Source organism: Equus asinus, chromosome 12, assembly GCF_041296235.1.
Source record: "Equus asinus isolate D_3611 breed Donkey chromosome 12, EquAss-T2T_v2, whole genome shotgun sequence".
Lineage (NCBI taxonomy): Eukaryota > Metazoa > Chordata > Mammalia > Perissodactyla > Equidae > Equus > Equus asinus.
The window spans coordinates 65,039,550-65,066,880 of record NC_091801.1 but is presented as its reverse complement, the minus strand read 5'-3'; the positions used below and the strand labels follow the sequence as shown (position 1 = coordinate 65,066,880).

At 38.9% G+C, this 27,331-nt stretch overlaps 1 protein-coding gene across 19 annotated transcripts in view; it reads left to right on the top strand.

Annotated features, from left to right (window-relative positions):
- ENPP2 (ectonucleotide pyrophosphatase/phosphodiesterase 2) overlaps window positions 1-25,463 on the top strand; it is a 103,831-nt gene extending 78,368 nt beyond the window's left edge. For 6 of the 19 annotated variants that reach the window (XM_070481515.1, XM_070481518.1, XM_014867687.3 and 3 more), the window contains 11 exons: window positions 536-623; window positions 788-875; window positions 1,984-2,168; window positions 4,708-4,759; window positions 11,354-11,428; window positions 12,762-12,898; window positions 13,939-14,074; window positions 15,000-15,077; window positions 18,284-18,416; window positions 19,864-20,020; window positions 24,864-25,463. In XM_070481515.1, the coding sequence (XP_070337616.1) occupies window positions 536-623; window positions 788-875; window positions 1,984-2,168; window positions 4,708-4,759; window positions 11,354-11,428; window positions 12,762-12,898; window positions 13,939-14,074; window positions 15,000-15,077; window positions 18,284-18,416; window positions 19,864-20,020; window positions 24,864-25,034 (1,300 nt within the window). In that variant the 3' untranslated portion in view covers window positions 25,035-25,463. The remainder of the gene's footprint in view (window positions 1-535; window positions 624-787; window positions 876-1,983; window positions 2,169-4,707; window positions 4,760-11,353; window positions 11,429-12,761; window positions 12,899-13,938; window positions 14,075-14,999; window positions 15,078-18,283; window positions 18,417-19,863; window positions 20,021-24,863) is intronic. The other 13 variants (XM_070481520.1, XM_014867689.3, XM_014867685.3 and 10 more) reach the window with 3 other exon arrangements.
- Window positions 25,464-27,331: the final 1,868 nt, after the last annotated feature.

Here is a 27,331-nt window from a genome sequence, read left to right as displayed (position 1 = left end):
ATCTGTTAAGTTTACCACTCAGTTATACTCTCTAGTTGCATTATACTGATAGGTAAAGTTGTATGTAAACATTTTTATAGAATACAAATCTCCATTCATTGATTAGACATCACATATTTAAAAAGTGCCTACTATGTGCTTGGCTTTGAGCCTAGTGATGAGTATATAGAAGTGAAGCAGACAAACATGGTCCCAACATGGGCAATCTTGGGGTGTCGGAACTAGTGAAGTACATAGACAGACAGAATATTACCTGTGTCAAGTGCATTGCTCAGTACAAGCACGAGGTGCCAGGAGGGTACCATGACTTCTGTTCAGAGGTCCCCATTTGTCCTGGGCTGATTGTCAAAGCAAAGACCCTTGGGGGAAATGAACAGCATCATCTTTTTATCATCACAGGAATGATGCAATTAAAATAGAGGCAAATATGCTTGTAAAATCCACTTCTTAGAGATGTTTTGTGCACTGAAATTGACTTTTTATCAGAGTGATTTCATGAGAAATCTCGACTGATTATACAATTGTTTCGATGCAGGAAACCTTTGGATGTTTATAAGAAGCCATCGGGAAAATGTTTTTTCCAGGGAGACCATGGATTTGATAATAAGGTCAACAGCATGCAGGTACGATCCCAGAACTGTGAATTGGTTGTTTTTTAGCGACTTTCAGCAGGGATGGCGAATGGTGGTGTGAGTGAAGTTGCACAGTGTTCATAAATAGAGGAAGCGTTGCTACGGGATATTAGCAATGTCTGATTGTTTTTGTTTGTTTTCTTTTCTTTTGGAAGACTGTTTTTGTAGGTTATGGCCCAACATTTAAGTACAAGACTAAAGTGCCTGCATTTGAAAACATTGAACTTTACAATGTTATGTGTGGTAAGTCACTTTTTAAATCAAAACCAATGAGACGATCTTGAGTTAACAGGCGAACTTCCTCAATGTGAGAGAAAGAAATGAGGTGTCTGTTTTCCAGGACCACCTCATCTCCCTGCAAAAAAATGTTGTAACTTGCCCATTGGTTCGAAGGACAGAATGTCATCCCCTTCTAAGGCTTCTTTGTCTTCCTTCAAAGGTTGACTAATGGGGAGTTTTCATAGTGTTGCTGTTGGCAGCCCCTGGCTGATCCAACATAGCATTACAGTTTGACACACTGGTCAGAGACCTGGTAAAGCAGAAGTTCTGCACAGAGCTTGCTCCCACCTCCATCTCTCACGTTGCAGCCCAGTTAAAGTTTTGCCAGCTTGCATCCTGGCCAGCTATTTATGTGCTCCTAATTATTTTTCTTCCTTGAGCTTCTACTTGCTGAATGAGGACAACTTTTCCTATTTAGTAAGGGAGTGCCAGTCTGGTGGTTAGAGGGGGAGTCTGAAAGTCGGGTCTCCTGGGTTCTTTTCCCATCTTGGCTGCTAGCTTCCCCTGCCCTGCCTCTCAGCTTAGGCAAGTCACTGTGTGCCCACTTGGCAACCATTCACTTGCTATGAAATCAGTCCGTTCATTTCACAGAGGCACTTCAAGGCACAAGGCCAAAGCCTCCTCTTGTCCCCGTACTCCTGTGGAGTGCATTAGAGGGCAGACCAGAGGTTATTTATTGATTATAAGTCTCATTTCAAAATTTGGGATAAAAAGTCTCATAGAGATGGAGAAAGGCAGTGATACTGACACTGATAGTCCTTGGGTTGTATCTATCATAGACATAGGCAATAGCTAAGTGAGGACCTATTCCTTCACTCTTTGTTTTTGGGAGTGTCTCTCTCTATGGTCAAGTAATGAACATGGCTATTTCAGAAAGCTGTGGTAAGACATGGGCAGTCTAGAATGGTTTAGGAAGTAAGAAGGCATTGCCTACCGTTTCAATTTGGTTTTACCCAATTCTTATTTGTGTTCAGAGTTTTCAGACCCTTGGAAGGTGAATGGTTTTGACTTCACCATGTCTCATAAAAAAATATTTATAAAGCACCTGGCTTCTTTTCTTTCTTCTTACCAGATCTCCTGGGCTTGAAGCCAGCTCCTAATAACGGGACACACGGAAGTTTGAATCATCTCCTGCGCACTAACACCTTCAGACCAACCATGCCAGAGGAAGTTACCAGACCCAATTATCCAGGGATTATGTACCTTCAGTCTGATTTTGACCTGGGCTGCACCTGTGATGATAAGGTAGAGCCAAAGGTAGAAATCTTTATGTTTATTATGGAGAAGCTTGTTGGGTATAGAGCAGTGCTGTCCAATAGAACTTTCTGTGATGATGTAAATGGACTATATATTTGCTGTCCAAAATGGTAGCCACTGGCCAAATGTGACTTTTGAGAGCTTGGAACTAAATTTTTAATTTTGTTTAATTTAATTATTTTAAATTGAAAGAGCTGAATGTGGCTTCTGGCTACCAAATGGGACAGCACAGGTACAGAGAATGAAGGACAAAGAGTAGAATTCACGATGCTATTGTACGGAGTCACAATTCTCAACCAAAGGCTTTTTCCTTTTTCAACCTGGATCATGTGTCTATCAGTCATGGTCCCAATAGGAAACAGATGGCCCATGCAGAAGAGGTTTTTAAAGAGAGTTTAAAGGGATTGTTTCAATCATGTTTAATGAGAGGACTATTTACAAAGACTGGGCAGAGCAAAGGGAAGTCAATGAGGGATGGTGAATCACCCTGGGGCTATCAGGGTACCAATCCTAGGTCTGAACAATAAAGGAACCAGAGCATGGAGAGAGAGAGCGAGAGAGCTGTATAGGAAGGGAATATGGGATTTGGCAGATGGGTGCAGCAAATACACTGCAACTTGGTAGCGAGGAAGCTGGGGGAGTAAATACCCCCAGTTGTCTTTCTCCTCTAATCTGCTGCTGGTGCTTCCCATTGGTGGAGCCCAACAGGAAGCAAGAGGGCAAGCTTGCTCTTTGATGTGATGCTAGAGGTCAGTCCCCCAGGGCACAGAGCAGGGTAGGGAAGGGTGCAACATGGATGCAAATAGAGACTACCCAGCACGTTGTGATTGGACAGTTTGAAAACCAAACAAACTGCAAGTGTTAAGCAATAATTTGCTTATTGAATTTTATATTGATCAAAGACCTTTATAATTGCCAGTCAGTGCTTCTGACAGCAAGAAATAACCAATGTTAGCATACTGAGTTGATGTGATTCCAACACAGGGCAAAGAAATCTGTTATTTTTGCAAGTCTGATTTTATTATGGGTAAATGTGTCTTTCAATTAGAGCTACTGTCCTATCCCCTTCCCCTACCATTTGCTACCTTCTAGGATTCCTAGGGGCCTAGGAGCCAGATATGAGAGGCTCCCCATGGGAGGAATTCAGTTTCCTCTTCTTCTTTACCTCCCTTTTTTGCTCCTTCCTACTTTTTGTCCTGGCAAGAACCAAGGAGGCTAATGACTATAAAGGAGGTAATCCTCAGACCTCGGCTGGAGGAGTTGAGTTGCCAGAGTCAACAGGAAGTGGCTTTTGAAGTGGATTCCAAATATAATTTTAGGGGAATCTATTAATTGTATCTTGTTTTCTGAATTACCTTTCTTCTGGAGAACAAGAAATAGTTTGGATATGTTATCTTAGACCATTTTAGAGGAATTCTGGGTTGTCTTTGTTTTGTCTATGGGTTTCTCCAAAAGATTACCTTCCTTTTCTTAAAAAACAAAAATACAGACATATTGAAAAGGTATAGAGATTAATAAAGTGAATGCCTCAACACACACATTGTGAGAAAGAAAACATTACAGATTGAGTGGAAGTTCCATGTGTGCCCTACTCCCCTAATCCCACTTCCTTTCTACCCCATAGATAACTAGTATCCTGAATATAGTGTGTATAATTTTACTATGCAGGTCTCTATATGTTTACTGCATACATATGTATCTCTTAAATAATATAATAAGTAATCGTCAGTATAGTTCCCTAAAATAAACTGTGGTATAGTTTTGCATATACCATATATAAATGGTATTTTTATGTAAATGCTGTTATGCTCTATGTATTCTGCAATTATTTTGTTCATCATTATGTTTTTGACATTGATGCATATTAATATGTGAAGCTTTACCTCATTCATTTTTACTGCTAATAGTTAATATTTAATTGCATATATATGCCATAATGATTTTATTCATTTTCCTATTTGAGAACATTTGGTAATTTCCAATTGTTAGCGCTTCCAAACAATGCTGCAATAGACATTATGGCAAATGTCTTCTTGTACACATATGCTGGAGTGTCTCCAGGATGTACAGTGAAGGATAGCGTTGCTGAGCCATAAGTTGTCAGAATCGCTGAGTCATTACTTTGCAGCTTTGGAAAAAACAATTTCATAAATTAGTTTGGGAATCACCTTAGTGTACCTAGGAATTAATCTGAAATATTCAGGGGATATTCTAATTAATTTACAAATATGTGCCCAAATAGTCATCATTACCAACATGGGAGGTTTCTACCATGACTATCCACAGTTTTAAAGAAAGGAAACAAAGTTATAGAGAGATTGAATAAGGTGCTCACAACCATAGAGTTACTAGGAAGTGGTCTAAAATGTCAATTTAAGATAAAATAGGAATTCCTCTGCAGAGCTTATAATATTGATGAAGATTAGGATCCTGTTTTGGATTTAGCAGGGTATTAAATAGAGAGAACAGTGCAGGAAAGAAAGAATGTTTCTGATTTGCTTTCTTTTCTCTTTTCCTCTTCTGGTTTTCTCACATGAAGAACAAATTGGATGAACTCAACAAACGCCTTCATATAAAAGGGTCTACAGAAGGTAAGGAGTTGATGGAAAAAACAATCAGATAAGTTTTTTCTAGTTTTCAAAAAGTGAAGAGACTTCTTATTTGCTTCATAGTGTAAGCACAATATTTTTTAAAATTCAAATTTGGGTTGCAAAGTGATTTTAATATCCATCTGGCAAAGGATATTGGTTTATCTATGCACACAAGATGCCAGCTGTATAGTAGTCAGAAAAGTTCCATTACCATTTTTTTCTCAATAATTTTTAAGTCCTCTGAAAAACAGACATACCATTGTGTATACGATGTCATAATTTAAGGTGCTGATGGGGACTTCTATGAAGGGAATGGAAGTCACAATTATAAATAATGGCAGCTGGTTCCTATACTGAAGCTCACGTACCTGGAGAGGCAGTGTGCATGTTGTGGGGAGAGATACACAGAAGGAATCAAATCAGAATTCCCTCTCTACTTAAGCATCACCTCGAGACCTAACTCAATCTCCTCTTATTTTACATACAATGATAACATACATATATTAGCCAACTTTTGCAAGCTTGTGTCTAAAAAAAGAATCTCAATGATTTGCACCAAATGTGAGCAAGAGCGTTTCTTGCTTACACTTGAGTGTTGTGACTTTAGGTCAAGTGTGGCTCTGCCCCATGTGTACTCTTTTTTCTGGAATCCACGCTAAAGGAGTAGCCCCTAGCTAGGATATGTCCTTCTTGTGCCAGAGGGAAAAGAGTAATGGCGGACCATGCAATGGGTCTCAATACTTCTGCATTTGTGAGGCATTTGTCACTACCGTTCACAGTTCACAGGCGAAAACCCAGCATACGAAACCAATGGAGTAAGGAAGTATATTCTTTCTACAGGGATGCTGCCCTGCAAGTCACATGGCAATGGGTGGCAGTATATAATTCTTTACAAAAGTGCAGTAAATAATTAGGAACAATAATGCATTCTACCACACAAGCTCTTCCTTCTGGTTTTGAAATTCCAGAAAATTAGGAGAAAATAGAAGAGGAGGGAAAGACTCCTATGCAGGTTACTACAGTAGGTGGGAGAGCATCTTGTAACAGCAAGGGAATGGCTAAAAGTACATGAAAAAGCAGATAGAAATCAAACACAGCATCCCCAAGTCATGCAGTAAAGACCCACATAGTCAAATTCTCCTGAGAGCATTATATGAGTTATTAGCTTACATATGGTTCTGTTTATCATATGTGCTGTTTCCAATCTGATTAAGTGAAGCTTGAGGAAACCAGTAGAAGCTTTTATTTACTTGACTTATTTTCCCTCTTTATAAAGATTTTCATCTTCTTCCTTTTTCCCTTTCTGCATCACCACCCTTCCTCTTCTCTCTTTGATCATAGAACACACAGACTCTTTGGCATGTAATTGGATGAACACAGCTTTGAAGACAGAACTTAGTGGTGGAAGGTACACAAATCCTTCACAAACTCTAGAATTGATCTGAAATGTTTGACCTCTAACCTCTAGCGGACTACAGTGTCCTTATAATTAGAAAAATTGAAACATTGCCAGGGTCAAAGAGTACAGAGTCTCATGATTTGAGTTTTTCAAATATTCAATCACCAAGGCAGGGAAATAATACTGAGATGTTTCTCTTCGAAAAGTCACTAACAAAATAGTTAACTATGATAACTTTTAATGGGCTCTCATGTTTTTGCTGATTCAAGCTCTGGCTATTCATGGTACTAAAATACTTCCGTCTGGGAAAAAAATTCTGCATTTAGTTTGTTGGTGGCAGTGTGACAACACCATTTCCACAACTCAGCATAAACAGTAGCCTCAAACTTCTGAGCCTGAAAATAAGAGGCATCTTATAGGTGAATCACTGACTTTCAAGACTGGAAGGAGAGATAGTTAGTGACCTCACCTCTCCATTGCTCTGCTCAGAGGTGACCCTAAGTGTCTTATTTTAAGATGATTTTACCTCACTGAGGCTTAAAGTTTGTATACTCTTATGGACATGGACTGTAATGGGTAGTTGTTGAGTGTGCCTACGCTGTGCTGGGAACTGATTTCTCTGAGACATTTGGTTCTGTCAGCTATGTCACCAATAGTTTTAAACATGTGACTTCACAGTGGTGACATAAAATATTAAGGGAGGATCATGTTAGCGCATCTCCTTGGTCTGTTCATGACCTAGTGAGACAGGCTTTAATGATACAAGAGAAACTTTAAAGCTATTACATGAAATAAAAGTAATTATATATCATTGTCTAATGTTCAAAGCATTTCCTTGTTTAGATTCTAGAGTGCGTGTAAGCCTTGATATGCTTTCTCCTGTCTCTCTCTCTCTCTTTCTGTCTCTTGGTCTTCGTCTCCTTAAGGGTCCTATCTCAGGGTCCTATCTTAGTCATTTCTTCAGCCAGAGAGCGACATTTTCTTAGTCTGAGTTCTTTCAGGTCTTTATGGTGTTTCTTGGGTCATAAATCTAGTCTGCCACTTGAAATATTCAGTGTCTGCTTCACTAGTGAAGAACCGCATGAATTCGAGTCACTGTGTGTGTGACTGTATGTGCGTGTTATATTCAGAGTAATTACTTCTTTCTGGATATCTTTGAATATATACTGAGGCTTTTAAACAATTTTGTGGACCTAAAGTTCTATACAAATGTAAAGTTGTGTTACTTTTATTCCTAGTTTTTTTAAACACACCCATAGGTAGCCAGTTTTTTCAGAATAGACTACGTGCTGTGCACATTCCATTTGTAACATGCATATGTGGCTGTTTTAGTGTCATATGCCATAAAACCACTCATACATCTGTATAAATCGTACGTGTAAAAGCTGTACATTCTGGTAGTGAAACAACCCAGGGGATGTTTTAGGTAAAAAAAAAAGAGAGGTATAGTAAATTAATCTTAGGCAATATTTCACTATAAATACTTAAACTCTTATAGAATGAAGTCTTTTACTAAAATGAAAAGAAAATATATCGTCTTCAAAAACAGTGATCTAAACTGCTTGCTAAAGCCTTAATGTTCTAGATATGTGGTGAATTCTGGATCTAATTACATGACTGTTGTTGTTTTGAATTACATGTACATAACGTCTTGGTAAAATTACTGTTCAGTGAAAACTCTTTTTTTGTAAGGCCTTGAATCAATAGATGAATGAATGAACAAAATGAAAAATTTTAAGTCTCTCATAGCAAGCAATTCTAGTACTCTAGCCAGGTATAATTTTCATTGTAAGAATAATTGCACGGTTTATGCTCACCTTAGTCTTTTCTCTATTTACATTGCTATAGAAATGTTTTATATTTTCTTAGTCAGGTTAGCATTCACTATAATCTTTGTGAGAAAAAGAATGAAATATTATTTTAACATCCATATATATTTGTGCCTTTATCATACACAATGAGAAGTTAGTTTGGATAGAAAAATGACTTAAACACTAGTAATTCTTGTTAACTTTAAAGCAAAATTCTAAATATGACTAGATAGGGAATCTCCTTTGTAGCTCTTTTCTGAAGTGTTTCTCAATTTTGTTATTTATGGAGATGTTAGTTGTGCTATAGAAAGAAGGGGATAAATGTGTGTTTCTCTATGCATGTATCCTTGTGTGTCTTCTGGGGAGGACTTGGAAGAAATCAATACATAGGATAATTGTTTATGACTTATAGTAGGATTCAAGATGAATTCGATGGAGTGGACATAATTTTAATAACCTTTAACCACCAATATTCCTTGTGGATATTAAAGTAGAGCATATGCCCTTTACTAAATCACTTCAACTACAACTACTTTCAGTCAAGATTGATTCAGGTGTTTTACATATTTTGCCTCTAAACAGGGCAACATCTCAGTGAGATATGAAGCTTTGGGAGATCAAGCTACGGAATCACAGAGCTGTAAAGCTGAGATGGGATTTGACTCTGGTTCTATTTGACACTAAAGCCCTTGTGCTGTCCTCTGTCAGTGCTTCTTCTGAGAGTTGGAACAAAGAGAATATGTCAGGAGAGAATCTCAGTGCATGTCAGGGTTTGGAAGTTGTTTCTGAAGTACTGGATGCTTTGACACAAATTGCTGTCCTCATTAGCTTCTCAGCATGCATGTCTCAGGAAGAACTCATGTCTGGGAGTAGCTGGATTTTCATTCCAATATGCCCTCCACTAGAATAACCCAGCAGTCAGCATCCAGCTGGAGACTTTGCAAAAAGCTGAGGAGAAGAATAATGGACCAGGAGTATGGAGGCCTAGATTCTGGGTACTGCTGTGTAGCTGAATTATCTTCTACAGATCATGAACCTTCAGTTCCTTCCTCAGTAAAATGGAGATGATATTGATCTGCCCAGTCTATCTCTCAGGATTATATTGGGCAGGTCAGGTTTAGAAAGCCTGTTCTTGACAGTCATAAAGAACAGTATTTTTTAAAAATAAGACAAGCATTTATTTATTCAACAAGTATTTACTAAGTAGATGTTATGTGCTTATCATTATTGGAGGTAGAGATACAATGGTGAACAAAACAGAAAAATCCCTGTCCTCATTAAGTTCTTATTTTATTGTGAGATTTAGCCAGTTGATGAATTACAACATAGTTTTAAAGGTTGAGGTAAGAAAGGCCAGGTCACTGATCAAGGCATTGAATCTAATTCCAGAGGAGGTTGACATGGTGGTAAATGATAGTAGGCACTTATAAGGCAAAGGAGGAGAAAGGTTACAGGAAAAGAAGAGACCTTGGGTAGAGATTTTGTGGTAAAATGTAAGAACATATTATTGTGGGAGTGAATGTTTTAAAAAAACAAGAAAGAGGAGAGATTTTCATGTGGCTCTCAAGTCAGCCAGCTAATCTGTGGGAATATGAATCAGGAAGCTGAGGAGGGAAAAGAAACACAAACTCAAATCTGGATGACCGGATCTTTGAAGATGAAAAGAATGAGCGCTGGGGAAGTCCTCACCACTTGAAAAGATGTGCCTCACAGTATTTTGCCAAATGTGGTATCTGGGGGAGACCCCTGGCCTGTACCAAAAATGCCAGAGACTATTGTAAACAGGGAAATGGGATGTGGAAGAAAGGCTCTGTCTAGAATTCCATGGAGTAGGAACTCAGCCTGGTTCCTACTGGGAAGACATGGGATATACTAGATCCGTATGAAGAAATCACGAGGAACATATTTCAAATATTTCAAAAGCACAGGGTCATCTCCAGGGTGGCTGGTCTCTGGATGAAGAGCTTATGTGTCCAAAGACTAACATTTGAGTACACTCTTGTGGCCTGAGCAGGGACTTTCTGCTCAAAAGAAATGCACTAGATGGCTTGCCCAAGATGTCATAAGGAGTAGCAGAGTCAGACTGTGACCAAGAACCTGTGGTTCTTTGATACTCTTCTCTGAAAAAGGGAAATCTAAATTTTGATTCTGGATGTTAAAGTTTGTGTTTCTTACTGCAAAGATTAGACGAAACTACTATGCTTCGGAAAGACCCAAGTAGATTCTTTGGGTCAGTTGGGGAACTTGGTTAGATTTTAGAAGACTGTCAAAACCACTACATTTTTTTTTTTCTTTCATGTTATGTATAGCCAGTTAACAATCGGGAAAAAGTTAGTCAAGTGATGATATATTTGTGCTCCAACTATGTGCCAAAACTGCAGTTGTGCATAATAGCTTAGAAGCTATGAAACCCACATTTCAGAAGAAAATTGAGCCTCTACACGAAGAGCAGAAGAATGGGTAGAGGAGAAGCTTATGTGTGGAAATCTTTCAGGAAAAAGTGAATCTTAAGATATCTCTTCCTGTCTTGTGCCCCCACTCCCTGTCCTCCTCGTGTCTCTTCCATGAGGGCTGAACTATGTGACCATATTATTTGTCACCCACTTTTGAGTGTGAAAAGAGGCACTGTTAACAATTATGCCAGGGAACAGGCATAAATCAGGACATGGATTCTCCCTGGCTTAACTTCACATGCTTTGTCAGGACTGTAGCGATGCCACCTCAGCCCCAACTGTGGCATTCCTCATGCTGTGTTCCCAGCACACTCTATAAATATCTCTAATACAGTGCATACCATGTTGCATTTTAGTTATTTGTGCCATGTTTGTCTCTCTCATTGAACTATGAGCTTTTTGACGATAAGAGTTCTATCTTAATTGTCTTTGTCCAGTATCACTATTCTATAGCCCAAGGCCTGGCACAAAGAAGGTACTCAGCAAATGTCTGACGAGGGGGAGTACAATTAACGAAAAATTTGAAGGGAGAGAGGTGACAGGACTGGTGGAGAAGATATGCTGGGTAGAGAGAAAGAAAGGGAATCTCATGTAAGATAGCAGAGAGCTGCCAACAACAATCATGCGCAGAGCCTGCAAATAAATCAGCCTTCATGGAATGGAGATGTATGCTGAGGAATGCCAAGAACTAAGGAGGACTGGAAGGGGGACCAGAGTTGGTGGAGTCTATAGATTGTTCCAGATTATTGTTTGGTGGCTGCTCTCAGGAGGGGTGCTGCATAGAGAAACATGGCTGCTGTTTTGTTGTCCTTTTAATGGATTGGATGCTAGGTTTGCATTTGAGTTTGGAGGAATGTGTTTGGTAAGCATTAAAACTTGAATGATAAAAAAAGAATAGCTTCTCAAAGAATTTTGATACTTCTGCTTCCAGCTGAAACCAGGAAATTCAGAGGCAGCAAAAATGAAAACAAGGAAAACATTATTGGAAATTTTGAACCTAGAAAAGGTTTGGTTTGAGTTTTGAAGGAAAGTCTGACTTGGTTAACTGCCCCCAAGTACTACTATTATGATTTGCTGGCTTTTTATTTGTTCGTTATATTTCATTTATATAATATTATCATATTATGTTCTAATTCTTAGGAGTGGGTCCCAAATTTGGCAGCTTAACCAAGGCTTCTATATTTCCTGCAATGCTGACAAAGCCCAATTACCCAGAACAGGCTTGTGCTCTAACAGTGCGGGCTGCTTTGCCTCAAATCAGCAGTTCTACTTGGGAGGGTCTTGCAAAGTATTCTACAAAGAGTTTTCTCTGTTACTTGCCTACAATGGTAATACTTTAATTAAAGCAACATGTATACATAATTTAATAAGTGATTTCAAGAACTGATTTTCTCTATTAGAAATAACAGTAAAAACTTTTTTGGTTATCACTTAGGGAGTTGTGGATTGCCTAAGCCTCAGTCTCTAAATATTTTGGTCTGTAGGACCCCAATTTCCAAGAATCTATGAAAGTTCTGACTTTAGCCTATCCAAAACGGGCAGATCAAGCTCGAGGCATTTATTGTGGGTGTGGAATGAAGGTTTGCATACTCAACACCCATGTCTTCTTTCTATAAGAGTAAGATTTCAGACCTTTTTTTGTTTTTTGTTTTCTAAGAGGCGAGCTTTCTGTTGAGGGTCTGCATCTACATTCTGGGGTCCTAACTGAGTTCCTTGGTGACTGACGACCACCCCTCTTCTGTATTTAAAGGACCCTCTTGAATGCCCACTTATTTTATCTATACATGTTCCTTTAAGTTCTTACCTAAAGAGTTTTCCTCCATGTGACAAACCTGCTTACTTTAAATGCTCATTACTACTCACTTTTTATGCTGAAATAATGCATATCTGAGTTGCAGTTTGCAAATGATGATCAAAGAGTGCCTTCCTCTTAATTAAATCATTGGTTAATTTGATGAGCCTTTTCAGGGGTCAAATGAATTCATTCTACAAAAAATCCAATCCTATTGACTTCTCATTCAGCCGGATCATTTCAAAATTTACTACGTATTGTTTCCTTCCTCTACAGATTAAAATTCTTTGTAACTAAAAAAAGCATTAAAATAAGTGTGGCATTTGCATTATAGTTTTGATAACTGTAAGCCTTGACCCGTGCTAAGGTGATCAAATAAACCACAGTACTGTTAGGAAAACTAACTTGATTAAATTAAGGAGAAGGAGCTACCTTATTAATAAATAAGCAACCAAATTGTGGACAACTTGACTCTCTTCCAATATTTCTTTAACATTTGATATAAAGTTTAATATGTGTTTAACCCAGTTAATTTTTTCTTTCCTAGAGAGACACCTCCTCTATGGACGACCTGCTGTGCTTTATCGGACTAGATATGACATCTTATATCATACTGACTTTGAAAGTGGTTATAGTGAAATATTCCTAATGCCACTCTGGACATCGTATACTGTTTCCAAACAGGTCATTGAGAAAATTGGGTTATATATTCTTCATGTGATTATATTCCTTGCCTTAATATAATGATTGTTTGCTTAACAGAATTTTGTCTTAGAAAAGATTTTAATTTTTCCTGATGAAAGAAATCCTATGCTGGATCTATTGCAAGCTATTTTGAACCAGACTTTATTCATGTTCACTATGATTCACTATGTTCTGATAACTTCATGGTAATATGTTAAATATCAAAGGGAGCATACTAATCCTTTTAGTTTCTTTTACTCTGTCATTGCCGGCAGTTACAGAAGCCAACAACGTTTGGCTGTTTGTTTTAATAGACTTCATTTTTCAGAGCAGTTTTAGGGTCACAGCAAAATTGAATGGAAAGGACAGAGAGTTCCCATATGCCCATGGCCCTCACAGGCACATCCTCCCCCACTATAACATCCTGTTTTTTAATAAAGGTTTTATGTTGGGGTTTCAGTTTTGGTGAAGATGAAATTGGTAAGTTTGTATCAGGAATTAGAAAAATTTATCTGGCAGTTGTTTTTTAATTTCTGAATACAAATGACTACTTACACTGCCCCAAACACAGCTTCATGTTAATTTGTCCTGTGTGCACAAACGTATGCTCAGGCATATACTATATATGTGTGTGTGTGTGTGTGTGTGTATATGTATATATATATATACAGTCTTTCTTTCTTTAGGGGATATATCTATATTATTTTTCAGAGTGTTATTTTTTAAGCTGTCTTCTATGGAGTCCTATTTGTTATTTCAACAGGGGGATTTCTGCTTTATATATTGTTATTTTACTTAAGACTTTGATAAGAGAGTTCTGCTGCTAACAAAATAAGAGTTTGAAAATTACTGGCTTACTCTATTTAAAATTGAGACCTTTTTATTTTAAGGTCTCAGTTATTTAAGAATATCAGAATGTGAGCTATAGTGAAAGCTGGAGGGGTTTTGATTCTGGCTGTTGATAGCTGAGCAGTTCCGGCTTCAGTATGTCTCTGTGGGTTTGCGATGGCATTCCTGAACACCTCTGACTCCCCGTGCAGGCTGAGGTCTCTGGCATCCCGGATCACCTGACCAATTGCGTCCGGCCTGATGTCCGCGTTTCTCCGAGTTTCAGTCAGAGCTGTTTGGCCTACAGAAATGATAAACAGATGTCCTATGGATTCCTCTTCCCTCCTTGTGAGTTGTAGAGTATCAGGATCTGACCATTCTAGAGGGGCATTATTTTGTGGAGTCTGGAGGTGAAACTTGGTATTCAGGATTTCAGCGGTTTTCAGGTTTTCTTCAAGAGGGGTACTCAACAGATCGAAGAGATGAACATCTATGGACTCCTTCCAAAATCATCCAGAAAAGAGAGCAGCTTTCACAAATCCTGTTTTCAGGAGAATTCTAAAGTGTAACAGAATATTCTGTGTGCCCCTTCACATCATTAAATGAGAATCTGAAAGTGAAATAGTAAATCATTGACACTAACCTTTTAAATAATTCTATAGAGATGATCTCTTAAGAATATGTGAAACCCTTTAATCATCTCTCATTCCCTTGATGACACTTTTTTTTTGAAGAAGAAGATTAGTCCTGAGCTAACATCTCCTGCCAATCCTCCTCTTTTTGCTTTGGAAGACTGGCCTTGAGCTAACATCTGTGCCCACCTTCCTCTACTTTATATGTGGGACGCCTGCCACAGCATGGCTTGACAAGCGGTGTGTAGGTCCACACCTGGGATCTGAATTGGTGAACCCTGGGCCGCCAAAGCAGAACATGTGAACTTAACCGCTGTGCCCCTGGGCCAGTCCCTTGATGACACTTTTTTTAAAGTCCAAATTACACTAGTGAAATCAAGGAATTCTTTTACATAATACTTAGTAGACCCAAGACTAGGTAGGAAGGAAAAGCATTGTAAAAGTTTTTGAGAGGGAGCTATGGAGTGAAGTAAAGAGACTGAGTGGGAAAGAAGGTAGGAAATGCTATATAAAGGAGAGAATGAGTAGGAATAAGAGTAGATCCATTCACTTCAGGCTGTTTGGACCATTTCAGAAGATTACTTCTTGATTGATGTAGATGTTGATAAGTAATGGACACTGTTTGTTTTCCTAATGTTTAGATCTGAGCTCTTCACCAGAAGCTAAATATGACACATTCCTGGTAACCAATATGGTTCCAATGTATCCTGCTTTCAAACGTAAGTCCAATATTTACCTAGTAAATTATTATTTGTGAAAAGAAATATTTCTAAATTTACCACTTACCTTTTCTACCTCCATATTAATTTTAATAATAAAAATGCCTTTCATGTGTTTAACATTTATAATTTTTGAACACCTTTATGTAAATTCTCTACTGTTAATCCAAAATATGAATCTGTGAGGGAAGTTGGCAGGTTGTTTATCCCTTGTTTATAATTAAGAAATTGAAGTCACAAAAAGTGAGGCAGGTCGTGAATGGTAGAAGCTGAACTTAACCAAGTTTTCCTTCTAATCTGGAGTTCTTTCTATTTCAGTGCTCGTTATATTGGTGATTAAAAAGAGTCTTCTCTGTATTTTGGAGGCCTCTTGACATTTTATAGCATCTATATTTATTTATTGAATGTTACAGTGAAAGCTACCAGCACCGTTCTTGTTTAGCGTGATGGTGATGATATCTTCTGAATGTTGACCCTGAAATCCAGCAAAGCCTAATTGTCTTCTGCATCATTACAGTATTAAATTCAGATAGTTTTAGGGCTGTGAAAATTATCTTAGCTTCTTTGAACACTCGTACTTTCTGTGCACATGACATAAATATTTGTGGATGATAGTGATGCTATCCATGGTATAGGCACAATAAGCCTTGGCCCAAAACAGAGTTCTAGTCCTTGGAGTTGGGATCATTAGCTGTGTGATCACAGAAATGCCATTTAACCTCTCATTTGTGAAATTACAAGATTTGATTGCACGACATCTATGGCTTATATGAATTTATCACTTAATTTGTTCAATGGCCAAAACAATCATTTTCTATTTCTGATAACAAAGAATTCATTCATTCATCCACCCACCCATCTGTCCATCCATCCATCCATCCATCAATTCATCCATCCATCTATCCATGTATTCAAAGATAGAGAAAGCATTCTGGTGTAGCTTTTACCTCCCTTTAGTTCATTTACAGTGAGCACACCTATATGCTTATAGGAAAGGTAGGAAAGGGAATCACCTTTACCTAATTCTACTTGGTAAAGGAGCATTGGGCTGTGTTACAAGACTCTTAGGGCTGAAACAAAGTCTCAAAATAGGAACAAGTGATTGTGAAGTGTCATTTGCAGTGACAGAACTGCCCAACTTGACATTGGTGAAATGGCCAATATGGTTTAAAGAAAAAAAACTATTTATTTGATATTGTAGGTAGTAAATGAAGGTTTATTCAAAGGTAGAATCCATTGCTTATGAGTGGAAAATTAAAGTATGCTTTTGAAAGGAGGTTTGCTCTCAGGCTTAATTGAGAAATGTTTCAGAAACCCACATAGATACATTTGTCATAATATTACATGGAATGCAGCTTCATTTAATTTCCACAAGTCAGGGTTTCCAGGATTCCTTTATTCTTTACTGATGCCTTTTTGACCGAGCAGTAATAAAGGAAACACACGGTACCACCCTGAGGCTGGCATGGCAGAAGGCCTGTCACAGAGGGCTCGCTGTTCTTTACTAGGGGAATGGTTTTTTCACATGCCACATTTCTGCGGGTTTGGCCTTTTGACTGTTCTCATTGTTGTTTCTTTTTCTCTCTGCCTGTCCAATTTTTATGCTTAAGTTAACATTTGAACTCTCCCACTGTCCTCCTTTTTTTGTTACGAACAATTATCTACGGTATTTTGGCTCTGGTGGGCTGCTCTGTCCTTTTTATTCAGAGTAGAGTATCAGAAGGGATAAAGAGCAGTTGAAGCACTATGGGAAAAGTGGTCAATAACTTCTTAATAAGAGACATAGGAAGTGATAACAGCCTGAACCTCACAACCCCCACGTAGACTAGTGTGTGGTAAGTTAAATCTAACATTTCAGAACCAACTCGTTGTGTGCCTTTCCTGTCCTCTTCTGTCATTCCCCTCTTTTGCCTTCCCCTTTTTCCTTTCTGCTTTTCTCATGCCCCTCTGATTGTCCATAAAATAAATTGGAGCTAGGGTGGACAAAGAAGCCTTCTCCAGGGGGTGACCTTGAAAATGAGACATGAATAATGGAGGAGAAACCAGATATGCACAGATCACAGAATGAATTTTCCAGGCAAAAGAAAGAGCAAATGCAAAATCTTAGTCTGAACTGTTTGGCAAGGTTGGGGACAGGTAGGAAGCCATGTGCCTGAGGGGGACAGAGGTAGGGAGTAAAGTTATAGAGGTGGACAGGGGCATCATGGTAGAAAGTTGGGATTTTATCCTAATTACTGTGAGAAATCATCTGAGGTGTTAGACATGGGTGTTGGGGGGAGTGTGATACAATCTGATTCGTGGTGTAGAAAGATCCATCTATGTACTCTACTACTTAGAGAGTGGGCTACAGGGAAGTAAGAGTTTCTTACCAAGAGCCCAGAGAGTAGTCCTTTGTAGTAGTTCATTGCAGAGTGGATAGTAATCTAGACCAGGGTGGACAGAGTGAAAACGGTGAGAAGTGGTCAGATTTGGATGACTGAGATGTATTTTGGAGGTAGTGTTGACAGGACTTGTTCACATGTGTGTGAAGTAAGGAGAAAAGTCAGGAATGACTCCTAGGATTTTGACTTGAACATCTGGGCAAGTGCCAGTGCCATTAACTATGATGGAGAAGCCAAGAGTTGGAGCAGGATTGGGAAGGAAAATCAAGAATTCTGATTGGATAATTTTTTGCTCTACGTGATTATTAGGTATTCAAGTGGACCATGAGGCGGGTGGTTAGATGACATGTCTGGAGCTCCGTGGAGAGGTCAGGGCTAGAGACATAAACTTGGCAACTAGCATATCTGTGAGATCATGAAGGAAGAGAAAGTAGATTAAGGCCTTTTTTCAATTTCTCACAAACACCATACTTCCTCTTTTGTACGTATTGTTCCCCCTACCTAGAATGTTCTGTCTCTACATCTTGGCCTAGGGAATGCCCATTTATCCTTCAGATTTCAGCTCAGTAACCACTTCATCTGCAAATCCTTCCCTGACTTATTGGGCTAGGTTAAACTCCCCTACCAATGTCTCCACATCTTCCTCTTTGCTGGTTCATAAATGACACACACACAGCTAGTGCTTTAGGAGGGTTCTTCTCAAGAATCACGACAGCTCTAGTGTCTCTTGACTTGTGACATTTGGCTAGTAGAATGCATCCGAGAGAGAATTTGGCCAAAGCAAGGAGTTTTCTTCATGAAGAACTGATTTTTATCTTTGTACAGGAGTCTGGAATTATTTCCAAAGGGTGTTGGTGAAGAAATATGCTTCAGAAAGGAATGGAGTTAATGTGATAAGTGGACCAATTTTTGACTATGACTATGATGGCTTACACGACACACAGGACAAAATCAAACAGTAAGCGTTTCATTTCCACTCAGTGTGTGTTTGTAAATTCCAAGATCTCACTTAAGGCTATTTTTGAAATATTCACATACTAGGGAAGTGCTGATCCTCCTTAAATCTTTTGCTCTTTGAATCTCCTTGTGGTTTCTTCAGTTCTTTTGGACCTTTGAGTAAACATGGCATCGGTGGTTAGAATGGAATTGGGTTTTGTGGCAAATAAATGCACTTTTCCCTTCCATGAAAGAAATGTATCAAAAGATTAAAATTTTTTTTTCTCAATTATTCTTCAACAACTCTTCAGCAGGAAGATGATAATTTTCACTTGTCTGCATTATTTGGGGGAACTTTTGCAATCCCTTAGATTTTCTGAGTCAGTATATCTCAATAGAAAATTGCATATAGACTTTGGTCAAATCGAGTTTCTACCTCTCTGTGGTGCTTGAGGATATGAAAGAATAAGACATACTCTGTTCCACAAGGAACTTACAGTCTGGTGGAGAAGGTAAGAACATGCAGATACAAAAAGTTCATAATAAGTCATCATTTAATTTTGTACATGCATGAAACAATCAGGGAAGCACAAAATATGAGGGTTTAGTTGTGATTTATAGATAGAGAACAAAATGCATATAGGTAACTAATAAAATAGAATTTATCTTACTCCTTTCCAGTCCTTCATAAGAGAATTTTCATCTTAATTGTACATTTATTTTATTGTTTATCATTGCTATAGTTTTTAGCCCAAATTACAATATCAGTTCAATCATGGTTTTGGTATTTGGAAAATGATTAAAATTAAGATACTAGAAGACCAGGTATGGAATTGCAATTTCTATACTTCACTCTACTGGAAAAGATATTTTATACCTCTAGGCTCATCACTAGCACTCAGTCCTTAGTATTTTCTTTAGTTAGTGAGTTCCCTGTACCCAGCTCAGGATCTCATTTTGTCTTGAAAGGGCTATTATTCCCCTAGCTCCAGTGTCACCTGTCTCGGGTCCATTTTATACAACTCTGTGAAAGTGATCCCCCTGAAACATGGATCTCATAGTGACACTCCCTAGCACAGAACCCTTCAATGGAACGCTACTGCCTAAACAATAACGCCCAACTCCACAACTTGGCCCTCAGAACCCTCCATAATTTGGCTTTTATTGACTCTTCCAGCCTTACATTTCTCCTACACTGATATATTCATCATGTCCAGCATCCAAGTCTTGGTTCAAGCTGTTTTCTTTGCCTGGATTATCTTTTTCACTGTGCCAGGTTGAGAGAAAAATGAGGATGCAAGGCAGCAAAAACATTATGTTCAAAGATAGAGAAGTGGGCTAGTGCCTAGAAGTGAAAATGATTCAGTTGAGTGGGAATTAATTTCTGTGACTTAGGCAAGAGCCCTTGATCACCATTTAGAAAAGGAAGAGACTACATCAGTTGGAATTTTATTTCACCTTCCTTTCAGGTACGTGGAAGGCAGTTCCATTCCTGTTCCAACTCACTACTACAGCATCATCACCAGCTGCCTGGATTTCACTCAGCCTGCTGACAAGTGTGATGGCCCCCTCTCTGTCTCCTCGTTCATCCTGCCTCACAGACCGGACAATGATGAGAGCTGCAATGTGAGTTCAGAGACAGAGTCCTTTTGGATTTGCTTACATAATTCATCTTTGTTTCTTAAGCAGAACACACTTATAAAACATTTGCACTATACAACCAAGTGGAAAGAAGAAAGGACCCAAACAAGACTTTGCTTAACACTTGGGAACTTTGTGTTCTAATGGCATTTGATTTTTCAGTATAAGGATGTGTGTGTGAGAGTGTGGGTGTGCATTTAACATAATTTTATTTATTTGTTCGATTTTGACGAAAGATAAGAGTGCCCACATGGCCTTAGTTTTGCAAAAGCCATATATATTTTGTAAAAAGAAAGAGGAAAATAGCAAAATTTTGATGATTATTGAAACTAGGTAAGAGTTCACGGGGGCTCATTATATTCTCTATGCTTTTGTGGATCTTCAAAAGTTTCTATAATAAAAATTTTTCAAAAGACACACACACACCCTCACACAAATCAGATTTTCATTAGTTACTTGTTATGAGGGCAGTTGTAACAGGTCACCCCAGTCTCAAGTAGCACAGATGACTCCTGACTTACTTGTTCTTACGTGGAGCCAGGATGGCGTGATGAGAAAGCCCCAGGCAGGAAGAAAGGAGCTATACTCTGTGATCCTGGCCCTGTGCTAACTACACTCAAGGATGAATCACAGAGCTTCTCCCCATCTCCTTAATGTGATGGAAAGTCTGTGCTCCGAGGTTGATTTCAGAGGTGATGGTCTCTAGGATTTTGTTTTATAGAGTAGAAGGCACAAGGCTATAATCTTCAAAAGAGGGTTTCCAGTGAATAAGCATACTCAAATTCCTAATTGTACATGGTGCTCTGAGAGGAACAATAGTGTGAGTTGAACATAGTTACTTCTCTAGGCAGACTTCTGTGGGAAAAGCACATAAAACAGGAACAGAAATGGCTACATTAAAAAGCAAAGAGCGAAAGAATGGCTTCAAGAGAGATTGTGAGCTTCAAGGACAAGGTAGATTTGGGGCTATGGCTTCAATTATAGGTGAAGATTGAGGCTATGAATATCCAAAGCGGATAATGGATGCAAGAAAAAAGAGATTTGAAATATGACCAAGAAAGCTGATAAAGTTTAGCCGGATATTGGAAATGAGGATAATAGTTGGAGATAAGGTTTTCCAAGTTGTGTGCAATCAATTTAAAATACCAGTAATAGTAATAGTGGTCATGGCAGCAGCAATGGGACTTGTTACCTTTTGCTAAGTGCATATTACCATCCAACTGCTGTGTGGGTTCTCTAGATATATTATTTATAGTCATCCAATTACCCTATGAGGCAGGGATCTGTGATCTCCCCACCTCCCCTTTCACTCACTGTTGAGAAACCTTTAGCTAATAAAGGAAAGGTATGTTACATGGTTACCTGCTTAGTTAGTAGGAGAGCAGGATGTTAGATTCAAGGCCTCTGACTCCAAAAGCCCATCCTCTTTCTTTTTTTTTTTTAATGTTTTTTTTTTTTAAAGGTATCCTTTTTGTGTGCGTGTGTGAGGAAGATTGGCCATGAGTTAACATCTGTTGCCAATCTTCCTCTTTTCCTTCCCTCCCCAAAGCCCCAGTGCATAGGTGTATATCCTAGTTGTAAGTCATCCAGTTCTTCTATGTGGGATGCCGCCACAGCGTGGCTTGATGAAGAATATGTAGGTCCAGGCTGAGGATCCGAACCAGTGAACCCCGGGCCACTGAAGTGGAGTGCGTGAACTTAACCCCTCAGCCAAGGAGCTGACCCCACCCATCCTCTTTCAAATTTACCAGCTTTCAATAGTGGTATATTGAGACCTTAGGAATTTTTTGTGTTGCTTAGGCATTAGGTAGCCACGGAAAATATTTACGCTTAAGTGCGACACTTTAGGCTGTGCTTTAGGGAGATAAATTTGAATTGGAGGGGATCAAGGCTGATGCTCAAAGGGCTTTGACAAGTCTCACAAGATTGAGGTAGCAGAACTTGAATTGGGGTTGTGGTCTTAGAAATTTAAAGAGGAGGGTGGAAGACAGTAATATTATACTGGAAGGATCAATAAGATCATATAAATAATAGGAAGGGAGGTAGAGAGGCAAGGGAACTGCAAGCGAGAGATGAGCTTATTGGCTTGACCTTCTCAGTTTTGACTGTTCATAACCATGAGATAGATAATGGTGTGCCAGGGAGATGGAATGCTTCTGTATAACATGATATACATTCTTTGAACTTCAGTATTACTAAAAACTTGTTGTGGGGAGGTAAAACTTTTACAAAAAAGTAAACACATGTATTATGGAGTGAAATTCAAAATTGCCATGCATTTTTAAGATAAAACAGAGACTACAAAGAACATTTCAGATTTAAAGTAGGCCATTTAGGGTACACCTAGATTCTTAAGGAGTGTATGTTCAAGTTTCTCTGTCATTAGGGGAAATTGATGATGGGAGAGTTTGAAAAATGTTGTTCCAAACTCAGTTAAAAGGCCATTCTTTAGTCACCCCATATTTCACATGTGACAAATGAGATCCACCGATGTCCTCACAGGTCTTCCTGTCCATCCTGGTTCCTGACTCTGCACAGAGCTTAGAGGTATTTCTGGTAGCGTTCATGGCCAGCACACTTCTCATTGAAGAACCCTCTGCCCATGTAGAAACCTGTCCTTGTTTTGAAGTTCACCTTAAAGCTGCTGGAGCTTGAATTCACAAACTCACTTGGGAGAAAGTCAGGGAGGAAAGGCCGATGAAGAATAAATGTCCACAGCAAGAAAGACAATAAGCAAATTCATGGATTGTGCTTTTGTTTGCATTAATGTTCTAGGTTATTTATTTTTAAAGTTTTTCCTTTCCTTACTTCCTTGGTACATAGGAACTTTTATTTGAATTTTATTCATTTTGCATTTTGCAATAGAGTCTCTCTCAGCAAATACTTCTGTGGATTGCCAGCTAACATCAGGCAGAAGTCATTTTCATTGCATGTAGCATAGCCCGACATTTCCTAATGAATAACTGGAGGCTAGATATTAGCATGTGAGGACCAGAAGAGAATGCCTCTCAAATGAAACTGGTAAATCACTTCCCAAGGAAAGATATAGCAAAAGGCAGATTTTTCCCTGAATTCTTATAATCCCAGCTGGCTATTATTTAAAATAGGAAAAACCTTTTCACCCCTTGTCCACACATTCAAATGACTGCATTTACAAAGGAAAAATTAGACTTACTGACTATTGAAAAATCAAATAAATGACTTGAATATGAAAATTCTCCCAAAATATAGCTTCATGCTTACTCTGCTTACTCTGAGGGGGTCCTGACCCATTTGGAGACCTCCTACTTCGTTAATTATATGGTCGCACTGAGGATTGGTCAGTACCGTTGTGGGTAGAGTTATATTTAGGTCTGTCCTTTCCTGTGACTCGCAGAGATCTTGGTTAGCTTGGGTTAGGAGGGTGGGGCATGGAGGGTTAAAATCCTTACTTCCCCAGCCTGCAAAGCAATTTCTTCCTATTTCTTCATTTTGCCTTGGATGGCCAGGCATCAGTTTCCTGAACCAACACCCTCATGGTACATATTTAGCACTGGCACAAACTTCTGTAGCTCCCTGTCCAGGTCTGTGTGGGTTGGAGCTTTCCGAGAAAACCCATTGGTTCTTGGGCTTTGGTGGGTAGTTCATTGAGACCACTAGCAGTAAGAGAGTTGGATGAGGGCATGCCTGAACATTCTCAGTCCTGAGACATGCAGCCACCCTTCAACTTGTAGAAAGACTCTTGGAAGCCATTGCATTTCCGGGGGCATTTGGGAGTGAAATTATTTTTAAAGACCCTTCTGCTCCATGTCTACTAATGAGGGTAGCATTTCCCCATAATTCTCAAGGCTCTCAGATCTCATTCTTTCTCTCAGCTTCCTTCAAAAGTGAAAGAAGATTTTTTTTTTAAAAGTAAAAGACTGCTTTGTCTGAATTACTCTTTAGTTTCAGCTTAGACATGAAATAAATTGTTTGGTGTGGGACGTCTGAATGTCTTTCATCTGGAATTTGTGCCAACAAGGGAGTTCTTGGCTAGTAGTGAAGATGGAAAGAGATTTCCTTCATTTCTGTCATGATGTTGTTTTCTTATTTCACTTTCTCTCCCCTTGTTCCTCCTTGTCCTTCTTCCTCCCTCCCAGGGAGCTGCTGAAGTAAGCATTATTATCCTTGTGAACCAATGAAGAAACTGAGGCCTAGAGAGCTTGACCAAGCAGCTTGACCAAGGTCTCATAGCCAGGAAGTGGAAGAGCCACAATTCAAACCCAGACCTCTTGGGTCCCAAAGTGCCAGGTGTATCAACTGAGCTGCTTTGAATCAAGCTTATTATTCAAATATCAACTCATTGCAATCTAATAGATGATGTAGCTGACGTAGTGGGTTCTTCTGAAAGGCTAAGAATGCACATAGAAATTATGTGCACTGAGCACAAGCTCTTTGTTTTCCTCGGGAAGCAGAAGAGCGTTCTAAATTACCCTTGCTCTGTGCTCAACGTTGCAGTTTGACGGCAGGGAAAAGAAACAAATGATTGAATTCTCCAGGGCCTTTGGTTTTCCTGATTTTGATTTATGTTCTGAGAACCCATTGAGTCAAATGCCCTTTCACACCACATCTCTCGTTTATTTGGTACAGCTAATTGCTGTTGAAAATATTTACAGCCCAGGGCAGGTATTTGTGGCCCATTACTGAAAGGAATCTGGTAGAGTGGCGGGGAGGCCAGGGAGGAATAACATGCATTGGCTCTGGGTGCAGGAGTATCATAGAGGTCATTTGTGGACTTGGGGCAAACTGACCATTTGGAGAACCTCCTCTGGAAAATTCTGACTCTGATTGTATTCTGTTTCCATGGCAGAGCTCAGAGGATGAATCGAAATGGGTAGAAGAACTTATAAAGATGCACACAGCTCGGGTGCGGGACATTGAACATCTCACCAGTCTGGATTTCTTCCGAAAGACCAGCCGCAGCTATCCAGAAATTCTGACACTGAAGACATACATGCATACATATGAGAGCGAGATTTAACTTTCTGATCATTTGCAGTGGTCTTATCAACTGGTGTATATTTTTATATTGTTTTTGTATTTATTAATTTGAAACCAGGACATTAAAAAAATGTTAGTATTTTAATCCTGTGCCAGATCTGACATATTACGCCTGAATGACTCCACTGTTTTTCTCTAATACTTGATTTAGGTAGTCTTGTGTTCTGAGTAGAGCTTGTAATAAATACTGCAGCTTGCATTTTTAGTGGAAGCTTCTAAATGGTGCTGCGTATTTGAGATTTGCATTGAGGAAATATTAATTTTCCAGTGCACAGTTGCCACGTGTAGTTCTGTACTGTACCAAAATACTGATTTTTGTAAAGTTGCATTCATTTACTGTTAATTATGACAGACATATTTAAGCCCTTATAGACCAATCTTAAATATAATAAATCACACATTCAGTTTTTTTCTGCTTTTATTTGACATTTATTTCACTTATAAATGAGAGTGTTTGCTTTTGATATAGTCATGCATGAAAGGTGTACATTTCCTGTATCAGGCCCTCTTCCTAGTTGAATGTAGTTCACGTGGTCAAAGGGGCATCCTTGATATTCAGCCACAGTGGCCTGGATGGTTTAGGTGCATATCTATGGGAAATCAGAAGGACAAAGGGAAATGGAAACCAGAACTTCTGAATACCCTCTCTCACCCATCTCTTTTAAAAATATCTTGAAGTTTAGAAGGATTGGATCAAAGCTGTAAGAATTAGACTCAACTGAGATTGTATTAGGCATATATTCTGTATAAGTTATCAACCTAAGAACTATGGCAGATATAAAGAGAAATAAGACAGTGGGATGAGATATAGACATAAAAGTGTAATTAACCAATCAAGATAGAGAATAATAAATGCCAAGTGAAAAGTGTTGGTAATAATACCATATGACAGAATAATACAATATCACAGTTATGGCTTTAAGTAACAATAAAGCATGGAGTGAGGAAGTCATTCAGAGATTTTCAATCTTTCTGATGGTGTCATGGAGAAAGGCTCATATTAGTGTCGCTTAATCTCTCACAGTTACTAATGTCTCTTTTTTAAAAAAGAAAAGAGAACAGCATATTGTTTTGTTTTTATGTTAATTTTTATAGTTGCTCCCTTTTATGGTCAGTGAAATGGGTTTTTAATTTCTATAAATTTTTCTTTAAAAATAAATTTGTTTAAGGGGCTGGCCCGGTGGCGCAGCTGTTAAGTTTGCACGTTCCACTTTGTCAGCCCAGGGTTCGCCGGTTCCGATCCCGGGTGTGGACCTATGCACCACTTGTCAAGCCATGCTGTGGCAGGCATCCCACATATAAAGTAGAGGAAGATGGGCATGGATATTAGCTCAGGGCTAGTCTTCCTTAGCAAAAAAAGAAGAGGATTGGCAGCAGATGTTAGCTCAGGGCTAATCTTCCTAAAAAAAAATTAAAATAATAAATTTGTTTGAGAAGGAAGACAGTGTGTCAAATAAAAAATATATTACAAAAAAAGTAAGACAGATGGTACTGGGAAATGGGAAAAATCATGAAAGTGGTAAGAGGAAAACTGATGTTTGGGGAACACAGCTATAGGAATGCATTGGAAGAAGCGAACTTGCTAACATTAATGACAGCCATATTTACCAGGCATCCACTATGTCCAGGCATTTCTCTGGCACTTCATATGCTTTGCCTGTAAACACTGAAAAATGAGGAGCTCAGGGAAGATTTTATGGCAGGAAGAAGAACAAGGATGGGAATGGGGAGGAATGCTTGAATTGGGCTTTGTAGTTTGGGGTAGGGTGAAAGTATAGGAGAAAGGAATGGGAATATGACTATTCATTTAATATTCGATCATGATTTATTGATCATCGACTACATGCCAATTCCTATACTTGCTTTTGGGGATAAAACTGAGTAAGATAAGCATGGTTTCTGATGTTGTAGATCTTAAACTTTAATGGGAGAAAGAGACCCCTTAAAGAACCCCAAAGTTTAGTTGCAGTATGTTCTGTGAAAGAATTAAACAGGTACAGAGTGGAAAGAGAAGCTCCCTGTAGATAACATTACAGCCAAGACTTGGGGGATGGGAAGACCTGGCCTCAAGAAGAATAGGGACAAGAAGGAGCAGCATGGCCAAGGATTGGGGTGGGAAAGATTTTGGGATGTGTGAGGGTCTGAAAGAAAACAGGGGCTACTTATAGGCCCCATGGAGGCATTTGGATTCTATTCTAAATGCAATGGAAAATCATTGAGAATTCTCAAGCAGAGGTGTGAGAGGATCTGTTTTAAGATTGACATAAATAGGCAATA